General features: G+C 45.1%; 2 protein-coding genes across 2 annotated transcripts; both read left to right on the top strand.

Moving 5' to 3' along the window:
- The first annotated feature begins 58 nt into the window (after nucleotides 1–58).
- On the top strand, nucleotides 59–1,300 carry LOC123191904 (polygalacturonase inhibitor-like). The gene is made up of 2 exons (XM_044604455.1): nucleotides 59–84; nucleotides 694–1,300. Exons 1-2 carry the CDS (start codon nucleotides 59–61, stop codon nucleotides 1,298–1,300), a joined length of 633 nt encoding a protein of 210 aa, XP_044460390.1.
- A 6,757-nt stretch (nucleotides 1,301–8,057) lies between these two features.
- Nucleotides 8,058–9,162, top strand: LOC123186143 (polygalacturonase inhibitor-like). Its single transcript, XM_044597932.1, has one exon. The coding sequence runs from the start codon at nucleotides 8,058–8,060 to the stop codon at nucleotides 9,084–9,086; it is 1,029 nt and encodes a 342-aa protein (XP_044453867.1). The 3' UTR covers nucleotides 9,087–9,162.
- The last annotated feature ends 9,083 nt before the right edge of the window (nucleotides 9,163–18,245 follow it).

Raw genomic sequence — 18,245 nt, 5'->3', positions numbered from 1 at the left:
TATTATATTTTTCAAGCTAATTCTTATGGAATCTGACCTGTGATTTATGGATCAGCTGATGAAGATACTTGATATATTTCTCAGGTATTTACCGTAATTGCTAGACGATTTTTGAGTCATACTCCAGAGACCACCGTATGGTGTGGGTGGGGGAGAACTTCACCAGCGAGTCGGTCAGTGTGAGGCCTAGTTCAGCTGCAAAACGTGCCCAACCATCAGTGCCTTTACATGTCACTTGTCGTTCTCGACGGTGTCTCAGTGTCTGTTTGCACTCTTTTATGGGAGGAAAAATAATGCATTTCAGGGGAGGCGGTGACAAATTTTAAGCTTGTTTTAGAGAAAATGCAAAAGAGCTTGCGTTTCATTGTATTAAAAAGAAGAGGGTTTAATAGTTACAATCCTCCTGGGAGGCGGTTACATTTCGGGGTGATGATAGTCAATGGACATCCTAGGTTTGTGGGATGATGGCTCTAAGCCCTAACGCGCCAGCGGCAGCCCAAAGGGTGGCCTCCTCCTTGATCTTTGTGAGCAAGTCAGCAATGAGGGGGCGGCCATGATTGAAGACGCAGTCGTTGCGGTGCTTCCAAAGCATCCAGGGGACTAGCAGGACGGCAGAAGCGAGGCCTTTGCGCATGGGCTTGGGCGCGAGCTGTCTTGCGGATTGCTTTGTGATGTATGGATCAGCTGATGAAGTTATTTAATATTCTCCGGCCCGGTGCCGTCGTTCCTGTCGGAGATCACGGCGCGCGGCTACCTCAGCCTCTCCTCCAACAAGCTCACGGGCCCAATCCCGGCGTCGCTCGGGGACATGCCCAACCTCTACTTCCTCGACCTCGGCTATAACCACCTCACGGGCACGATACCGCCTCAGCTCCTCAGGAAGGGCTCATACCTCTACCTCTCCCACAACAAGCTCACCGGCGGCGTCCCGGCCGAGTTCGCCGCTGTGAATTTCTGGACCATCGACCTGTCGTATAACGGGTTCCAGGGCGAAGCCTCGTTCCTGTTGGGCGCGAACAAGCCGCTGCTGAACCTGGACCTGTCGCACAATGCGTTCAGCTTCAACCTCTCCGCCGTGCAGCTGCCCGAGGGCCTCAACAGCTTGGAGCTGAGCCACAACGAGATCTACGGCGAAATCCCGGAAATGGTGGTCGACATGATGCTGAATTATTTGAACGTGAGTTACAATCGCCTCGGCGGCGTGGTGCCCGCCGGTGGCAACATGGCCTGGTTTGACCAGTCCTGCTTCCAGCACAACAAGGGGCTGTGTGGAAGTCCGCTTCCGCCCTGCAAGCAGTGATCGTCGTCTCCACTCCCGACCAGCCCGTACGTGGCTTACTACGTTGTAGGTTCGTATAATACCCAGCGAACAGCCCTCCCACATGGGCTCAGCCCATTTAGCTTTTTTAGTTTTAATGAGGCCATTTAGCTTTTTTAGTTTTAATCATCAAAAATGGATCCATCTGGGCTACCACATCTGATATGCTTACTAATCTTGTTTTCTTCTTCTTGTTGGAGAGACACAACGCCAAGAAAAAAAACACAGCACCTTCACTCTTTGGTTTATGTTTTTTTTGCACGGTTTTTGTTACGGTTTCTAGTTTTCCTGTTTTGTTCATAAAAGACTAATATTTGTTTTTTTAAAATTGTACATAAATTTCAAAAAAAAAATGTTCATGCCTTTCAAACTTGCTCAGAATGTCAAAACACGAACAGTTTTTTTATAAAAGACCAAAATTTTAAACAAGTTCTGCATTTTTTGGAGTTTTCTTAGTAAAAGAAGACCGATAAAATAGTCGAACATGTCGCAACTTACATATGGTGTCGGAAATTGTTAAACCTAGCATGGTTGCCTACCATGGGCATGCCCATCCGGGTGCACCCTTCATTGAACATGGTCTAGTTTTGAAAAAAATTTAAATGACCCAAACTTTTGCAGGCAGGGGGCATGCCCATGGTAAGGATCCATGCCAGGTTTGAACGATTTCCGACAAAATATGCAAGTTGCGACACATCCTATCATTTAGCTGCCTTTTTTAACGGAGAGAAGTCCAGAAAAGATCAAATTTGTCGAAAACCAAAACAACTTGGCATGGTGCATTTAATCGATCATATAAGATCATGGAAAGATTTAGGGTGAGTTAATGGATGCCGCAAAAACATGCCCTCAAATGGACGCTTCTCGCTTACCTGAACATCCTCTGTTGAACATGATATATTTTTGGACATGCATGAAATGATCCCAACCTTTTCCAGTAGGCTGGCATGCCCATGGTAGGCTCCATGTTAGGTTTGAATGAATTTCCCACAACATATGCATGTTGTGTCACGTCCGGGCATTTATAAGCCAGTTTTCACCGAGAAAACTCTAAAAAATGCAAGAATTATCAAAAACTTAAATAGCTTGACATGGTGCCTTGATTTAATCATAGAAGGAGGTGGGAAAAATTAGGCCATTTGAAGGATGTTGAGAAACAATATACCCTCAAGTAGAGTCTTCTAGCCAACCCGAACATCATCCATTAAACATGGGCTACTTTTGGACATTCTTAAAATGACCCCAACCTTTCCAACCTGGTGGGCATGACCATGGTAGTCATCCATGCCAGGTTTGAACGATTTCTAACACAGTATGCAAGTTGTGACATGTCCGCCCATTTATCGGGCGTTTTTTACCGAGAAAACTCTGAAAAATGCAAAACTTGCGGAAAAGCAAAACAACTTGGCATGGTGCCTTGAATTGGTCATACAAGGCATCAAAAAAAAATATGGGCCATTTCAAGCATGTCGGGAAACGACATGCTCTTATATGGAGCCACCTCGCCTACTCGAACACCTCTGTTGATCATGGTCTAAGTTTTTCTTTTTCCATCTTTTGTAGTGCGTCAAATATAACACTAAAAAAGACTTTGGTTTTCCTTTTCAATCGGGCTGGTTTTTTCTTCAGTTTTTACATGGGTTTTTATATTATTTTGTTTTTCTTTTCTTTTATTGATTTTGAAAAAAGTTCATCAAAAAATCAAAATAAGTTTATCAATTTTGAAGGAAAGTTCATTGATTTGGGAAAAAACACAAATTTGAAAAAAAACATTGATTTAGAAACAAAGTTCATCAATTTTATAAAAAAGTTCAACAATTTTCAAAAACAAATCGCCAATTTGCGAAATAGTTCACGAATTTGAGAAGAGAACCGATCAATTTTGGGGAAAAAAAGTTCACTGATTTGGAAGAAAAATTCAAGAATTTGAAATTTTGTCGTCATTTTCGAAAAAAAAATCACTAATTATAAAAACTTCACGCATTTAAGAAAAAAAAACAAGAAGAAAATACCCAACAGAAAATGTTCCGCTTTTCCAGTATCCTATTTTAAGTATTAAAAAATGTACACAACACGTGAATTCCTATTGCTGAGGTGGTTAGTGCGGGTGTGCTAGTTCCTGGAGGACCTAGGATCAATACTGCAGGACGCATGATTTTTTGCCTTTTCATAAAAAAGGAAGGCTGAATGGGCCAGCCCGCGGCAGGGTGTGCACGTCCGTTCATGTACAGCGTATACGTGTTTGTCAAAAAAAAAACAGCATATACATGAAGAGTTTATAAATTATGACCATCATGCCTTTACTTATAAAGAGGTAATGGGCTAATCTGAGCCGTTCTTATGTTTAAGGGGGGTGTACCGAAGCAGAAGTGCCCATAATATAAGAGAGTTTTTGACACTACAGGGAGTACTATCTTTATAGTGGGGAGTGACTTAGATTAGTAACTTAATTTATTAGCTTATAGACTTATCTTGTGTTGGTATGTGTGATGTTATTCATAGTATGAGTAACTAGTTATGTTACTTAAATCATCTCTCATTATTAAATTATTGTCACATAATCAAATTTGCTGAGTTGAACCTTATGTTATTCCTGAATGAGCAATGTTAGACCTACGTACAAGTCCTACGTGCAGATGTGGCCCAATAACAGATAGAAATTTCTGTTGCCTCAACAACACTAGAGTAGACGTGCTGGTCCACAGTTCTTAGCCTGTGTTTGATTTGAGTCATGTCCCCCGACGAGACAGGACGGTCCCATTCCATTTTTCGTGATGTTTGATTCAGAGGCGAGATGGAGTGGGACAACCCAAGCAGGGCCCCCGAAATTCGGCTGTGTCAAGCGGCTCAGCAAGAAGCGAGTGGCTGTGTCGAGCGCGTGTGGCAAGGCAGGGTGGCGCGGCCATGTGGGCCGGGCGGGCGATGTCACGCTGGTCCTCTGTGTTCCTCTCCTTCCCAAAACGCGACTGCAGCCGGATCGGCGATCGAGCTGGCGATGTTCAGCGGCAAGGCATGGCGGCGTGGCAGCGCCAAGAGCACGTGCGGCAAGGTTGCCAGCCTCCACCTCCTCGTCGTGGCCCTCATCGCGTCCTCTCTCTCCGGCCGGTGGGGCGCGCGTTGGAGCCCGCCCCGGACGAGGAGGAGCACGGTGTGCACGTCCGTTCATGTACAGGGTATACGTGTTTGTCAAAAAAAAACAGCATATACATGAAGAGTTTATAAATTATGACCATCATGCCTTTACTTATAAAGAGGTAATGGGCTAATCTGAGCCGTTCTTATGTTTAAGGGGGGTGTACCGAAGCAGAAGTGCCCATAATATAAGAGACTTTTTGACACTACAGGGAGTACTATCTTTATAGTGGGGAGTGACTTAGATTAGTAACTTAATTTATTAGCTTATAGACTTATCTTGTGTTGGTATGTGTGATGTTATTCATAGTATGAGTAACTAGTTATGTTACTTAAATCATCTCTCATTATTAAATCATTGTCACATAATCAAATTTGCTGAGTTGAACCTTATGTTATTCCTGAATGAGCAATGTTAGACCTACGTACAAGTCCTACGTGCTGATGTGGCCCAATAACAGATAGAAATTTCTGTTGCCTCAACAGCACTAGAGTAGACGTGCTGGTCCACAGTTCTTAGCCTGTGTTTGATTTGAGTCATGTCCCCCGACGAGACAGGACGGTCCCATTCCATTTTTCGTGATGTTTGATTCAGAGGCGAGATGGAGTGGGACAACCCAAGCAGGGCCCCCGAAATTCGGCTGTGTCAAGCGGCTCAGCAAGAAGCGAGTGGCTGTGTCGAGCGCGTGTGGCAAGGCAGGGTGGCGCGGCCATGTGGGCCGGGCGGGCGATGTCACGCTGGTCCTCTGTGTTCCTCTCCTTCCCAAAACGCGACTGCAGCCGGATCGGCGATCGAGCTGGCGATGTTCAGCGGCAAGGCATGGCGGCGTGGCAGCGCCAAGAGCACGTGCGGCAAGGTTGCCAGCCTCCACCTCCTTGTCGTGGCCCTCATCGCGTCCTCTCTCTCCGGCCGGTGGGGCGCGCGTTGGAGCCCGCCCCGGACGAGGAGCCGGCGTTCAACCTTGTTACGTCCCTGCCCACGCGCCTTGGTCGCCAGGAGGACCTGACCTCGCCATTGCACGGGCTGGACGAGCTGTTGAGCTTAGGCATGATACTCGATGAAATGCCTACAAGACGGGCTGACGTTATATAGGATTCATCCCATCCCTGCTTCATCTCTCCAAGGACGGTCATGTCTCTTGAAGGAATTTTATAGGAATTTCATATGATAGGATTTTTAAAAAAGAAATTCCTATAGAACTCTTCGGTTTGTAGGAATGAAATCCTATTCCTATGAAGGAAATCTTCATATCCTTCACATTTCATAGGAAAATAAATATTAACCTAGACTCAATGGAAAAAATCTTATGATGTAAAACAAATGACATCTCCTTTCCTATTACTACTTATAGGATTTGAGATGCATGTCATCTCTTATTTTCTATGACTTTTTTATTCCTATAGTTTTCCTACCCTATGAACCAAAGGAGGCCTAAACACTATCTGGGATCGTCCCGTCTTCGCCTGGTTCCACCTTGTCCCAAAACAAAACACACCCTAGAATTCGATAAAGCAACCTAGGCTTCACTGCGACCATACTGTCACTTGGCCCGCAGCTGAGAATGTTATTCCTCTTGTTTTGGTTCTTCCGAGGATGCGCCTATTAAGTTCCACAATTTAAATGGAGGAAGCCTATTTTTACTCTCCTCAATAATTCCCACAAGTTATCATCTCCTCTTGGGATTACATTGGAGCTTGCCATAGCATCAAGGAAGCGAAACTAAGAGCAATCCGGCCTGTATATTGGTACCACTCTTGACAAGCCCGTTATTTTGAAAACTGACAGTTCTTTTGGGGCTTCTGTGTTTGGAAAGGAGTATGTTGACAGGCCTACTCTGATGGATTTAAAGAAGGATGCATTGAATGTGTCTAAGCTGATGGTGGATATAAAGATATTGAAGATGAACATGAGGGACACTATGGTGGCTAACGAGACTGCAAAGTTTAGTTTTGATAATAGGTCTGATAGTATTATTTTAATACTATTCCGTTTGACCCTCTAAATAAAATTATGATTCAAATTTACACCCTCGAACAATTCAAGATAACAATATGTGATGCCTTACAAGCCATCAAATTTTTTGAAGTTCCTTGTATGACATTTGATATGAATTTCATCCCTCACATGCCACTGCTCGTAAGTTGATCTGGAAAAAGGAAAAATTAAACAAAGTTTTTGTCTGCACTGTTTTCATGACATTATATCTGTAAATACAAATAATTGTGTTCCTTCCATGTCATTATAATTACGAATACAAATGCAGTGTGAGTACAAGAGGCATCAACCAATAATTTTTTTTGCGGATGAACCAATAAAAAGTTGTGAATATGTATTGCCGAGAAATAGATTAATCATAAAAAAATATTAATAGACAATGTCACAAATAATAGACAAGTGCACAATTCCGATACAACCAGTATTCCATTATGTCCATGGACCGGAGTAAATCTAAGCAAAAACATAATTAGGAGAACTGGATAGAACGAGATAGAGAGTGTCTAGTAAAATTATTTTGCCATTGTTGGCACTCAAATTTTTAAAAAGGTATGGGCCAGCACATGGCCTAAAACAACGATATATATATATATATATATATATATATATATATATATATATATATATATAATGAAGATTAAAATAACTTATATAAGAAATACATAGGGGGGGGGGAGGGACTTTTTGAGGCAGGGGTATCTGATATAGCAGGTCTTCTCTGGTTCTATTTTTTTGCGAGAAAATTTCCAATATATTCATCTTCAATCATGGTAGTACAACGAACACGAGAAATTACAGCTAGATCCGTAAACCATCTATCAACAATTACAAGCACTGAAGCAAGTCGAAGATGTGCCGCCGTCATTGCCCCTCCCTTGCTGAAGCAGGTCTTCTCTGGTTCAATATCTATTTTGAGGGTAAATTTCATGTCTATCACGTTATGCAAGAGAGCTAGCTAGGAGTATCCAATCCAAGTGGACATTACTAGTTGTTTAGGCAGGGTGTCATAGCTAACGATGCATAGTTTGACCGATGGTCTGATTTGTGGGATCTGCTAGAGATGTTCTTAGCTACAACTTCATCACGAGCGATGACGACCTACACTTGAATTGGCCGCAGGTTCTAATATACCTTGGAAGATCAATCCACGCCCACGGAGATTCAAAAAGCTTAATAGGCAGCTGCATGCTGGCAAGAACCCGCTTACTTTGATCCAATTCTAGGTCAATCACTTACTCCCTAAAGTTAGTATAAAATTGGGTCATCTATTTTGGAACGGAGAGACTATATATGATTAGATGATGCTTAATTGCCAAACACACCCATGTGAGTCAGAGTAGCTACTGGTTGACTTGAATGGACCACCAGGTCACCTAAATTGGCAGGAGGCAAGAAACGAAGCCCGTCGGATATTGCAAGATCTCATTTCACTCAAATTAGCTTCATATTGACTGCAGCTGCACAAATTAATCAGAAAACAGGCAGGCAGGCAGGCAGGCACCCACGGTTGCAACTTGCAAGTGTATACATATATGGGTATGGCGCGAGTCTCTCCATAACCAGCATCATCATCATCTCACTCGCCATTCATTCCGAAATTAAGATAAGAAGATGCGCGCCTCATCACTCGGACGCTGCGCCACCGTGGCACTCGCCGTGCTCCTCGCCGCAGTAGCGGCTGCGGCTCCGGCAGCACGGACGAAGAACGAATGCCACGCCGGCGACAAGGCGGCGCTGCTGGCCATCAAGGCGGGCTTCGGCAACGCCTCCTACTTCCAGTCGTGGACTCCGGACAACCCCTGCTGCGAGTGGATCAGCGTCTTCTGCGACCTCTCCGCCTCCCCGTACACCTTACGCCGCGTGGTGGCCGTCTCCTTCCTCCGCGACGCCAGCCTCGTGGGGCCCTTGCCCGGCGCCTCCGTCGCCCGCCTCACCGCGCTGCAGCAGCTCGTCCTCATCCACGTGCCGGGCGTGAACGGCACGCTCCCGCGCGACCTCGCCCGGCTTTCCAACCTCAACTTCATCGACGTCTCCTACACGGGCATATCCGGCCCCGTGCCTCCGTTCCTGTCGAGGCTCACCAAGCTCACCTACCTCAGGCTCTCCTTCAACTCGCTCACGGGCCCCATCCCGGCGTCGCTCGCCGACGTCCCCAACCTCTCCTTCCTCGACCTCGGCGGCAACCGCCTCAAGGGGACCATACCGCATCTCCTCCTCGGCAGGACCAACGACACGGCCTACCTCAGCCTCTCCCACAACAACCTCACCGGCGGCGTCCCCGCCGACTTGGCCGCCGTGAGGTTCTCAAGCCTCGACCTGTCGCACAACGCCCTCGCCGGCGAGGCCTCGGTCCTGTTCGGCCTGAACAAGTCGCTGGAGAAGCTGGACCTGTCGCGCAACTCCTTCAGCTTCAACCTCTCTGCAGTGACGCTGCCGTCGCAGCTCGGCATGCTGGACATCAGCCACAACGACGTCTACGGTGTGCTGCCCCCGCAGGTGGCCACGCTGCAGTACTTGAACGTCAGCTACAACCGCCTCAGCGGCAGAGTGCCCATCGGCGGCAACATGGATCGGTTTGATCAGTACTGCTTCCAGCACAACAAGGGACTGTGTGGGACTCCACTTCCTCCCTGCAAGTGATCGTCGTCTCAAGCGACTAGCTCCTCCAGCCGTAATCTAACGGATGATTATTAATTACAACTTCTTTAAGAAATAATAAAAGCATCCCTCTTCAGTACAGTAATGCTTCTTACTGTGCTCAAGTGTGCATCTTCACATATATTTCATTACAGTTTTGCTAAGTCACAGTCGTCTGAGACTTCGTTATGTCTCAGTCGATATTATCTTCTTTTGATTTTGCATGAAGATTTATGCAAAATTTTGTTTTGAGTTTTTCCTTTTTCTTCTTACATTGCTATATCACTTGACTGAGACTTGGTTAAGTCTTAAAGCATCTCCAGCCGCGCCCCGAACAGGCCTCTCAGGCCACTTTTTCGGCGCCGGCGCCAAAAAACGTCCTAGTCGCGTCCCAGAACATCGAAAAGCGCCGGTTCGGCCCGTTTTTGGGCCCGGCGGTCGCAGGCCGAACCCGGGCACTGGGGGCGATCGGGGGCTCCGGCGTAAGGGAAAAGCGCGGCTGGCCCACCCCGTCAGGTGAAAAGTCAAGTCTTTCTTCCCCGACTCGCCTCCCACCCCCCGCGCCCTCGGCCGCCACTAGCTGTATCCCGGCGCCGCCCGCCGCCCTTCGCCACTAGATAGCCAATCCTCGCCAGAAAATAGCAGAGGTTCGCCGAGGCAGCCCCTTCACCTGCAGCTGGGCGCTTCCGGCCAGGCTGTTTCTGGCCGCGGAGGGGCAATTTAGCGGCGGGTACATGCCCGCCGGCGTGCAAGGTGTTCGACGATTTGCCTGCCTCGGCGAGATGGACTCAAATGATGAGGAAGTGCTCGTCGCGTTGTTGGAGGAGGAAGTCGAAGCCGACGTCCAGGAGGAAGAGCATCTCATGGTGCTCGCCACCCTCGCCCAGCTGCTGGCGAGCAATGAAAAGCTGCGGCGAGGTGGCTTGGCGCCGGGGCGGGTGAAAGCAAAGAACCGGCATCGTCTCGAAGGCTACTGCATGCTTTACTCCGACTACTTCACCGACGCTCCACTGCACGGCGACAAAACATTTCGGCGCCGTTATCGGATGAGCCGAAAGCTTTTCCTCAGGATTGTGAACTCCATCCGGGAGTTCGACAGCTACTTCAAGTGCAAGAAAGATTGCACCGGCAAACTTGGATTCACCTCGATCCAGAAGTGCACGACAGCGATGAGGATGCTTGCATACGGAGCTCCCGGTGATTCACTCGATGACTATGGGCGCATGGCCGAGTCCACCAGCATTGAGTGTTTCTGCAAGTTCTGTCGGGCAGTGGTGGCAGTGTTTGGACCGCAATACTTGTGAACACCCAATGCGGAAGACACTGCTCGAATCCTAGCACATAATGCAGCAAGAGGATTTCTTGGGATGCTTGGAAGCATCGACTGCATGCATTGGAAATGGAAGAACTGCCTATTTGCTTGGCAGGGGATGTACAAAGGCGCCAAAGGCGGTTGCAGTGTGGTACTTGAGGTGGTGGCCACACATGATCTCTGGATTTGGCACTCCTTTGGTATGCAAGGAACTCACAATGACATCAACGTGCTGCAGTGCTCCCCTGTCTTTGCCAAGCTTGTTGAAGGTCGTTCTCCTCCGGTGAACTTCGAGGTCAATGGGCGACACTACAACAAGGGGTACTACCTAGCTGATGGCATCTATCCGAGATGGTCTACATTTGTGAAGACTATCTCAAACGATGTGCCAGGAAGCAAGAAGTCCTACTTTGCCAAGTGTCAAGAGGCTTGCAGGAAGGATGTCGAGCGGGCTTTTGGTGTGCTCCAATTTCGATTTGCTGTTGTCCGCTACCCTGCTCAGACCTGGTTGAAAGATCAAATGTGGGAGATCATGACTTGCCGTGTCATTTTGCACAACATGATCATCGAGAGCGAGCAGGAAGAGCCAGTGTTTGACACTGAACCATACTACAGGCAGGGTCCTCTAACCGAAGTTGATCACCAGCTACCGGTAACCTGGATTGCCTACCTCAGTATGCGTCAGGAGGTCCGAGACCCACAGGTGCATCATCAACTGCAGCAGGATCTGGTGGAGCACCTATGGAGGCTCAAGGGCGACGTCGGGCTCGACGTGTGATGAAATATGAGTTTTTATTTGTTGAACAATATAATTTGTATTGAACTATTTGTTGTTGCACTATTTTGTTGAATTATTTGATTTTCTATGATGAACTATGTGATAAAAAAAATATTTATGTTTATAATTGAACGCCGAGCCACGGTGAACCACGTCGAATATGGGTCGATTATCGCCCATACGGGGCCTTTTATTCGCCGAAAGTGGCCCAAAAACTGGGCCAATCTCGGCGCCTGGGGGCGACGACTGAATGCCCAATCGCTCCCAGCGCCGATTCTATCACCGGCTCGCCCCCAGGGGGCGATTTTTATGCCTCCTGGGGGGGGGGGGGGGGGCAACGGCTGGATATGATCTTAGTCTATTGAGACCTAGCCACACCCATTTCATTAAGCTATGTACTATGTGAATAGCTGGATTAGTCTGCTGCATGTTATGCTCAAGTAAGGTCCAATAAAAGATTCACTTCTCTTTTTTTCTCAAAAGCAAATAGCAGATGTGATGTTTTGGGTGAAAAAAACATGGATGGTGGATCATTCCACTTCTGTCCTGCTGTCTCTTAATGTTCCAAGTCAGATTCATAATACTTGACAAATTTGGCATTAGGCATACAGATGATACATTGCAACGCTATTTCTTTGTTGGAGTTTTCAAGTGAGAACCCCAAGTTGACAGGCTGCTGAATTCTCAAACTCCAGCAAGACTAGTGGAATTTTTATGTTTTGCTCCTTCAATTTTTATTTATTTAGACACACCTACGAAAGTATACCCAGAAATGGAACCTAGAGTCCTGGGAGACGGATCCGGCTTGCCTGCTCCCTCCCCATACTTCCATCCGTGCTCCCACTTCATCCTACGGCTGTCTTTTTTCTTTTTCCTTTCTAATCTAATCACCCCCCTGATTTTAAGGGGATGGGGTTGGATCTTATTTTGTTCCAATCAAATCAAGACATGTATGCGAAAGCAAAGATGGGCATGCATGGAGAGCAGGCAAGTCTCGTCCCTGGGAGACGCGTTAATTGGTGTTGTATGCTGCCATGCCAATAGAGGCGCACTTACCCGTAGGCCGAGCTGGCGCATATACGGTGTCAAAGGTGTGACTCCCTACGGACAAAAGTCTTAAACAGAGATTGAAGAAAAAATGGTTTGAGAGAATTAAGTGATTGTATTGATGATTGAGTTGGATATTTATATGTCGCCAACGGATGCATACAAAGGTTGCTTCACAAGGTTCGCATCCTCTCAAAGGGACGCAGCGTTTGGACAAAAAGTACTAACTACCTAATTAGCTCAAGATGTAAGCCAATCTAATAAATGCCTAGTTGGCTTAGGATCTAAGCTAATATATTCCTAACACTCCTCCTTGGACAACGCCATTTCTTGAAAATCTCTTGTATAGTCTTCGGATCTTCTTGCATAGTATTTAGAGTGTTCCTGTGTATCCATGAGGTGTCCTTTGTAGATTCTATCATCTTGCAATTCTTCATTTTTAGAATCTCTCCTCCAAAAACCCGGTGAAAAAATAGGAGAAAATGATACAACATACAATGATTATTGTCTCCTTGATAACTCATATGAGAAAAACCTTGATAGGAAAAGTCTCATTAGTGAGTTTAGCGACCAATAAATATGCCTTATATACTTCCTTTAAAATCTCCGGTGGGGAAAATAGAAAGTATGACATATCATAATGAAGATATATTACCTCATTTAGCACCTTATATGAGAACCTTGAGAGTAAACCCATAAAGTGAAAAGGTGTGAAAATGAGTGTAATATGATGTGCCAATGTAATTCCTCTAAAATGCAGCGGGAAAATATAAGGAAAGCGAAATGGCATATGTGAACACTTGTATTTATATAGTCTCGGAAAACCTTTTATGAGAAACCATCAGGGAAAACTCATTAAGGGGAAAAAGAGTACAATATGTATGATCTAGCGACCATCGACTCGCTATGATTTGGGGGTTTTACTCCCCCTGAACTTTGCAAATTTGAATATTTTTCTTTGCAATATTGTTCTGTATATAACCTTTATGCATTTGAGAAATACAAGTGGTATTATCTTGATAGATAATGGTAGGTGACTCTGTTGAAACTTAACCACATAATCTTGAATGTAGTCAATCATTTTGTGAAGCCATACAAATTTTATGATGATCCGTATAAAGTAATTATACCATAATGATTAATAACAGTAGACATTAAAGTATGTGTGAAGACATCCCTTAAAAGATCTTGGGTGAATTCAGTCCGCGATATGGCATTTTCGGGACCAAACAATTATAGCTAATATTTGTATATCACACAATGGTCAATTCTTGATGTTCCCGAGGGATTCAATCAAGATCTTTTGTGCCTTGAAGATATCGAAGGATATTACTTATACTAACATTTAGTTGGGGTTAGCACTTTGAATAATTTGACAACAAAATATTGTCACACATGATGCAGTTTGCAATAATGGTATTGTGATATGGAACTAGAGGTCCCGATGCCACTTCATCATAGATACTATGTATAAAATGAGTTTGCATTCTTGTTAGCTAGGGATAGTATGACCATATGTGTCTTTGATATGATTTATCCATATTTAACTTCTACCATATTTTATGGATATGTTAAGACCGGCGGATATGTATTCCTTGTTGGGTTTCGTAGTAATTTCAAAAAATTTCCTACGCACACGCAAGATCATGTGGTGTATAGCAACGAGGGGAGAGTGTGATCTACATACCTAGTAGATCGACAACGGAAGCGTTTGGTTGATGTAGTCGTACGTCTTCACGATCCGACCGATCAAGCACCAAAACTACGGCACCTCCGAGTTCGAGCACACGTTCAGCTCGATGACGATCCCCGGACTCCGATCCAGCAAAGTGTCGGGGAAGAGTTCCGTCAGCACGACGGCGTGGTGACGATCTTGATTTACTACAGCAGCAGGGCTTCGCCTAAACTCCGCTACAGTATTATCGAGGACTATGGTGGCTGGGGGGCGCCGCACACGGCTAAGGAATAGATCACCTAGATCAACTTGTGTCTTTTTGGGGTGCCCCTGCCTCCGTATATAAAGGACTAGAGGGGGGAGGCTGGCCGGCCAAGGGTGGCGCGCCAGGAGAGTCCTACTCCCTCTAGGAGTAGGATTCCCCCCCCCCCCCCAATCCTAGTTGGAATAGGATTCGCGGAGGGGGAAAAGAGAGAGGGGGGGCCGGCCACCTCTCCTTGTCCTAATAGGACTAGGGGAGGGAGGGAGGCGCGCAGCCCATCTTGGGCAGCCCCTTCTCTTTTCCACTAAGGCCCACTAAGGCCCATATAGCTCCCGGGGGGGTTCCGGTAACCTCCCGGTACTCCGGTAAAATCCTGATTTCACCCGGAACACTTCCGATATCCAAACATAGGCTTCCAATATATCAATCTTTATGTCTCGACCATTTCGAGACTCCTCGTCATGTCTGTGATCACATCCGGGACTCCGAACAACCTTCGGTACATCAAAATGCATAAACTCATAATATAACTGTCATCGTAACCTTAAGCGTGCGGACCCTACGGGTTCGAGAACAATGTAGATATGACCGAGACATGTCTCCGGTCAATAACCAATAGCGGGATCTGGATGCCCATATTGGCTCCTACATATTCTACGAAGATCTTTATCGGTCAGACCGCATAACAACATACGTTGTTCCCTTTGTCATCGGTATGTTACTTGCCCGAGATTCGATCGTCGGTATTCCAATACCTAGTTCAATCTCGTTACCGGCAAGTCTCTTTACTCGTTCTGTAATACATCATCCCGCAACTAACTCATTTAGTTGCAATGCTTGAAAGGCTTAAGTGATGTGCATTACCGAGAGGGCCCAGAGATACCTCTTCGACAATCGGAGTGACAAAACCTAATCTCGAAGTACGCCAACCCAACATGTACCTTTGGAGACACCTGTAGTACTCCTTTATAATCACCAAGTTACGTTGTGACGTTTGGTAGTACCCAAAGTGTTCCTCCGGTAAACGGGAGTTGCATAATCTCATAGTTATAGGAACATGTATAAGTCATGAAGAAAGCAATAACAACATACTAAACGATCGGGTGCTAAGCTAATGGAATGGGTCATGTCAATCAGATCATTCTCTTAATGATGTGATCCCGTTAATCAAATAACAACTCATTGTTCATGGTTAGGAAACATAACCATCTTTGATTAACGAGCTAGTCAAGTAGAGGCATACTAGTGACACTTTATTTGTCTATGTATTCACACATGTATTATGTTTCCGGTTAATACAATTCTAGCATGAATAATAAACATTTATCATGATTATAAGGAAATAAATAATAACTTTATTATTGCCTCTAGGGCATATTTCCTTCAGTCTCCCACTTGCACTAGAGTCAATAATCTAGATTACACCGTAATGATTCTAACACCCATGGAGCCTTGGTGCTGATCATGTTTTGCTCGTGGAAGAGGCTTAGTCAATGGATCTGCAACATTCAGATCCGTATGTATCTTGCAAATCTCTATGTCTCCCGCCTGGACTAGATCCTGGATGGAATTGAAGCGTCTCTTGATGTGCTTGGTTCTCTTGTGAAATTTGGATTCCTTTGCCAAGGCAATTGCACCAGTATTGTCACAAAAGATTTTCATTGGACCCGATGCACTAGGTATGACACCTAGATCGGATATGAACTCCTTCATCCAGACTCCTTCATTTGCTGCTTCCGAAGCAGCTATGTACTCCGCTTCACATGTAGATCCCGCTACAGTTTAGAAATGCACCAACTGACAGCTCCACCGTTTAATGTAAACACGTATCCGGTTTGCGATTTAGAATCGTCCGGATCAGTGTCAAAGCTTGCATCAACGTAACCATTTACGATGAGCTCTTTGTCACCTCCATATACGATCCTATCAGGATGTTCTTAGTCCTTTTCAGGTATTTCAGGATGTTCTTGACCGCTGTCCAGTGATCCACTCCTGGATTACTTTGGTACCTCCCTGCTAGACTTATAGCAAGGCACACATTAGGTCTGGTACACAGCATTGTATACATGATAGATCCTATCGCTGATGCATAGGGAACATCTTTCATATTCGCTCTATCTTCTGCAGTGGTCGGGCATTGAGTCTTACTCAATTTCACACCTTGTAACACATGCAAGAATCCTTTCTTTGCTTGATCCATTTTGAACTTCTTCAAAATTTTGTCAAGGTATGTTGTTTGTGAAAGTCCAATTAAGCGTTTTGATCTATCTCTATAGATCTTAATGCCTAATATGTAAGCAGCTTCACCGAGGTCTTTCATTGAAAAACTCTTATTCAAGTATCCCTTTATGCTATCCAGAAATTCTATATCATTTCCAGTTAATAATATGTCATCCACATATAATATCAGAAATGCTACAGAGCTCCCACTCACTTTCTTGTAAATACAGGCTTCTCCAAAAGTCTGTATAAAACCAAATGCTTTGATCAGACTATCAAAACGTTTATTCCAACTCCGAGAGGCTTGCACCAGTCCATAAATGGATCGCTGGAGCTTGCACACTTTGTTAGCTCCTTTTGGATCGACAAAACCTTCTGGTTGCATCATATACAACTCTTCTTCCAGAAATCCATTCAGGAATGCAGTTTTGACATCCATCTGCCAAATTTCATAATCATAAAATGCGGCAATTGCTAACATGATTCGGACAGACTTAAGCATAGCTACGGGTGAGAAGGTCTCATCGTTGTCAATCCCTTGAACTTGCCGAAAACCTTTTGCGACAAGTCGAGCTTTGTAGACAGTAATATTACCGTCAGCGTCAGTCTTCTTCTTGAAGATTCATTTATTCTCAATTGCTTGCCGACCATCGGGCAAGTCAACCAAAGTCCATACTTTGTTCTCATACATGGATCCCATCTCAGATTTCATGGCTTCAAGCCACTTTGCGGAATCTGGGCTCACCATTGCTTCTTCATAGTTCGTAGGTTCATCATGATCTAGCATCATGACTTCCAGAACGGGATTACCGGACCACTCTGGCGCGGATCTTACTCTGGTTGATCTACGAGGTTCAGTAGTATCTTGTTCTGAAGTTTCATGATCATTATCATTTACTTCCTCACTAACTGGTGTAGGTGTCACAGAAACAGTTTTCTGCGATGTACTACTTTCCAATAAGGGAGCAGGTACAGTTACCTCGTCAAGTTCTACTTTCCTCCCACTCACTTCTTTTGAGAGAAACTCATTCTCCAGAAAGTTTCCGAATTTAGCAACAAAAGTCTTGCCTTCGGATCTGTGATAGAAGGTGTATCCAATAGTTTCCTTTGAATATCCTATGAAGACATATTTCTCCGATTTGGGTTCAAGCTTATCAGGTTGAAACTTTTTCACATAAGCATCGCAGCCCCAAACTTTCAGAAACGACAACTTTGGTTTCTTGCCAAACCACAGTTCATAAGGCGTCGTCTCAACGGATTTTGATGGTGCCCTATTTAACGTGAATGCGGCCGTCTCTAGAGCGTATCCCCAAAACGATAGCGGTAAATCAGTAAGAGACATCATAGATTGCACCATATCCTGTAAAGTACGATTACGACGTTCGGACACACAATTATGCTGAGGTGTTCCGGGTGGCGTGAGTTGCGAAACTATTCCACAATTTTTGAAATGTACACCAAACTCGTAACTCAAATATTCTCCTCCACGATCAGATCGTAGAAACTTTATTTTCTTGTTACAATGATTTTCAACTTCACTCTGAAATTCCTTGAACTTTTCAAATGTTTCAGACTTATGTTTCATTAAGTAGATATACCCATATCTGCTTAAATCATCTGTGAAGGTGAGAAAATAACGATATCCGCCACGAGCCTCAATATTCATCGGACCACATACATCTGTATGTATGATTTCCAACAAATCTGTTGCTCTCTCCGTAGTACCGGAGAACGGCGTTTTGGTCATCTTGCCCATAAGGCACGGTTCGCAAGTACCAAGTGATTCATAATCAAGTGGTTCCAAAAGTCCATCAGAATAGAGTTTCTTCATGCGCTTTACACCGATATGACCTAAACGACAGTGCCAC

The sequence above is a fragment of the Triticum aestivum genome, chromosome 2A, assembly GCF_018294505.1.
Source record: "Triticum aestivum cultivar Chinese Spring chromosome 2A, IWGSC CS RefSeq v2.1, whole genome shotgun sequence".
Classification (NCBI taxonomy): domain Eukaryota; kingdom Viridiplantae; phylum Streptophyta; class Magnoliopsida; order Poales; family Poaceae; genus Triticum; species Triticum aestivum.
Note: the sequence above shows the minus strand (reverse complement) of the source record. Positions and strands in the feature narration are given on the sequence as shown.